Here is a 4063-nt window from a genome sequence, read left to right on the forward strand (position 1 = left end):
CTGAGGCAGGAGGATCTTTGTGAGTTCGAGACCAGCCTGGGCTACAAAGTGAGCTCAAGGCCAGCCTGAACTGCATAGCGAGACCCTATCTCAAAAAGACAAAAAAAATAAAAAAGTAGCAGGGCCTGGCACCACACACTTATAATCCTGGCACTCTGGGAGGCTGAGGCAGGAGGATTCCAAGTTTTTTTTTTTTTTTTTTGGTACCAGGGATCGAACTCAGGACCTTGTGCTTGCTAGGCCTTGTGCTTGCTTGTGCCACTGAGCTACATCCCCTTTTTTTTTTTTTTTTTGAGGATTCCAAGTTTAAGGACAGCCTGGGTAACTTACTGAGACTCTCCCTGTCTCACATACATAGGTACATTCTAGCTTAGAAAAAGTTGGCAAATGTGTATCAGCTACTTCTACCCTTAAAAAATGTTAGTAGTATCATAACTACAAGACTGAGAACCAATGTCCTAGAGAGAGGTTGCTAGAACTAGAAAGACCTTAAGAGATCCGTAATTCTCAGGAAACTGGGCATCAGTCAGTTGGAATAATCTGGGATATACTTCAAAATTCCTCATCCTCAGCCACCTAAGTGCACTGAATTAGAAGACTGGTGCGCTACAGAAAAAAAACGGGTAAAATGAAGAGGAAGACGTGGAATGCAGGAAAGAGAACACAGGAGGTAGCAAAGACAAGTCCTGAGGTTGCAACTATGTACCGGTTAGGCAACTAGTTAAGAGAAGTATGGGAAGATAAATGTAACCAGCAACTCCAGGAAAACAATACTTGTAAAAGGAAGTTCAGTTGTAGCACACTATTGTTACCCTTGCAGCGTGCAGTATTACATGCTCATTGTATCAGGGTCACTACAAGCAGGTGGCACCCAGAGCCAGTAAAGATGCTACCACCTCTAGACCCAAAATGTCAAGGAGAGGTTAGAACTGAGAGGAGTCCCATGCACTCATCCCTCTGTGTACTTCCTAACCTGCCAGTGACTTGGCTGAGGAGCAGCTGGCCTGAAGAGACCTGGCAGGGGGAGAGCCAAGGGGATAAGCACTACACTGCTGTCTCTCTTGCTGGGCATCCGTACTGTCCAAGCCCAGCAGAACCTTGACGAGTGGGAAGCCTGTTGACACAACTCATGCAGCTTTCTTGGGCAGACAAGCAGCACAAAGGTAGTAGAAATTTAGAGGGGCAAATAAAAGACATCTCAAAAGCCAAGTGTGGTGGCACACACCTGTAGTCCTAGCACTTAGAAGGCTGAGGCAGGGGGATTGTTGCAAGTTCAAGACCAGCCTGAGCCACAAAGTGGGCTCAAGGCCAGCCCGAACTACATAGTAAGACCCTGTCTCAAAAAAAGACAAAAAAAAGACACCTGGCATAGTCAAATATAAATGCTGATTAATGACTTACAGAAAATTAAAAGCATAGGAGGTGGGAGCGTAGCTCAGGGGTAAGAGCATATGCTTAGCAAGCACAAGGCTCTGGGTTCAATGCACAGCAGCCCCTTACTCCAACTCCCCTACCCCGCAAAAAGCATACAGGGAGGATGTGTGGGAGCAGACGGAGTGTAAGATAGTTGCATTGCAAGCCTGACAGGAAGTCAATCATAAAACGGCAGTATAAAAAGGGAGACACATCTTCTGCAAATGGGGGGATCAGAGAAGGGAGGGTAAGGGTAAAAAGATTTTAGATGTGTTATGTTGGTGTAGCAACTCCCCTCAATGAATGTAATGACTATGTACTGCCAATGTGTACTAACAGAAGTGAAAAAAAATTACAAACAGCGGAATAGAGCTGGCATGTTGGCATGTCTGTAACCTATACTCAGGAGGCTGAGGCAGGAGGATCATGAGTTTAAGACCAACCTGAGCTACTTTGAGACTGATTTAAAAAATACACACACACACACACATACATATATACATTAACATCTCAGTTCATGAACGTTTTTGAACAATTCTGTTTATGAACAGAAGTGTATGGCAAGTTTGCTTCTGCTCATGAACCCTGCATCTGGTGATGAACACGACCACGGCCATCTTCTCCACAAAACACCAACAGTCATCTTCTTCCCCAGAATTGTGAAACAAATTAAGTTCGTGAACCAAGGCACCACTGTGTAACTCAGAAATATGCAGATAACGCAACATCTCAAATGGTCCTTTTTCACTTCTGTTAGTACACATTTGAGACTAAGGACTTACAAGTCATGTGTGTACTCAAAAATTTTAAATAAATTGCTACAGGGCCACATAAAAAATTGTGGCTTGGGAAGAAGGGAATATTAACTTGTGACTAAATATGCCCTTCTTTGCTATAAAGGTTCACTATTTTTATAATACAGTTTTTATACTATAAAAACTACTACTCAAAGGCTGGGCATGATGGTGCACACCTGCAACCCCAACACTCAAGAGGTTGAGGCAGGAGGATTGATGCAAGTTCGAGGCCAGCCTGGGCTACAAAGTGAGTTCAAGGTCAGCATGAACTGCATAGCAAAACCCTCTCTCAAAGACAAAAAATAACTAATCCTAGGAAAAATACTCCCCAGTTATTTCTAGCCTTAAAGAAAAAAAGAAAAAAGAAACTTCTCAAGCTAGGGATGTAGTTCAGTGGTATTAACACTTGCCTAGTCTGCAGGAAGCCCTGGATTCAAATCCCAGTACACCCCCAGAAAAAAGACAAAAAAATAATCAGCTCGACTTAGTTGCTAATGTACTTTATCCTCAGCTGGGTTGGGCAGAAAAGTGAGACTTACAAACTTCTATCAAATGATGGTCTTCACTGGGGACCCAAGGACAGCCTGCTTCAGAGACAATGTATGGCATAAAGATATCTCACATTATCTCTGAATATCTACAGATCCCACACTGAAGTGAGGAAGCCCAAAATGAAAGACCAGGCCCCCATTGTATAAATGAACCCAGACCAGTCAAGTCACTGCTGAAACCATCCCATTCTGGAATGTCTGTTAGGCAACAAAACTGCTGTCCCACCACTGTCCAGATGCCATCACATTGTGTTGTGATGTGGTGTAAAGTTTCCCTTTCAAATAAAGACTTTAAAAGAATAAAGAGCCACTAGATAAACTGTTTAATACATTCATAGGAATAGAAGGAATGCAACAGAATTAGAATTTATACATTGGACATTTATGTAGATGTTTCATTTTTCAAGTAAGTTTTCCATTTCTATCTGTTCTATCTTTCTCAGAGCAATAATAATAATTATTATTCTCAGCAATAAACTGCTCCACTATGTTGGACAGTAATTATACCTTTTGTTTCACATCACTGTCACCTGTTTCATGGTATAATTTACTCCACTCAAATTAGATAAACCCACAGAAATTAGAGCACACAGCAGCCAAATTCTTATGAACAAAGGCTAGAGGCCCAAGGATTTTAAGTACTGATTTAGTAACAAAGTGTCTACTGCACAAACCTTCAACTTGTTCATACTGTTAAAAATGGTAATAATAGAAAGGAGCTACTTTAATGAACAAGGAACTAGGAATGAGGTTATTAAATACTACTAAATGTATTTTAAATATAAATACTATGTATTTCCTGATCAGTATCAGGTGAATATCTAAAGAGTCTACCCTGAATTCTGGTCTCAGAGAAAAAGGTCAGAGATAATTCCACAGAAGGTGCTTCATATTGTCAGGTCCATTTTTAAAACAATTGAGATCCTTTGGGAAAATGGCATCAGTCCTTCTTTTTATCAGAGATTTCTATTGGTCCTTTTGTTGGTAATCCACTTATGTCTGCACCCTGAAATGAAAAAACATTTTTAAGAATTATTACAAGAAAAGATACTCATTGTAAGAGACAGTCTCTTAAAAACAGACAATAATTTAGCTCAGCAGGGATTTAGCTTAGGGGCACAGTGCCTGCCTGGCAATCACGAGGTCATGAGTTCAATTCCTGGTACGGGAAGAAAAAGAAAAAAAAACAGACAATAAACAAGAATGAAACACGAGGGGTGTGGTGGTGCACGCCTATAATCCCAGCACTTGGGAGGCTGAGGCAGGAGGACTGCTGTGAGTTCAAGGCCTGCCTGGGCTACA

General features: G+C 41.5%; 1 protein-coding gene across 2 annotated transcripts in view; it reads right to left on the reverse strand.

Moving 5' to 3' along the window:
- Positions 1–3061: 3061 nt before the first annotated feature.
- Positions 3062–4063, reverse strand: part of LOC102012143 (chromosome unknown open reading frame, human C18orf32) — a 4457-nt gene continuing 3455 nt past the window's right edge. For both annotated transcript variants that reach the window (XM_005372909.2, XM_005372908.2), the window contains one exon: positions 3062–3767. In XM_005372909.2, the coding sequence (XP_005372966.1) occupies positions 3702–3767 (66 nt within the window). In that variant the 3' untranslated portion in view covers positions 3062–3701. The remainder of the gene's footprint in view (positions 3768–4063) is intronic.

Source organism: Chinchilla lanigera, unplaced genomic scaffold (assembly GCF_000276665.1).
Source record: "Chinchilla lanigera isolate Chin_1 unplaced genomic scaffold, ChiLan1.0 scaffold00001, whole genome shotgun sequence".
Taxonomy (NCBI): Eukaryota; Metazoa; Chordata; class Mammalia; order Rodentia; family Chinchillidae; genus Chinchilla; species Chinchilla lanigera.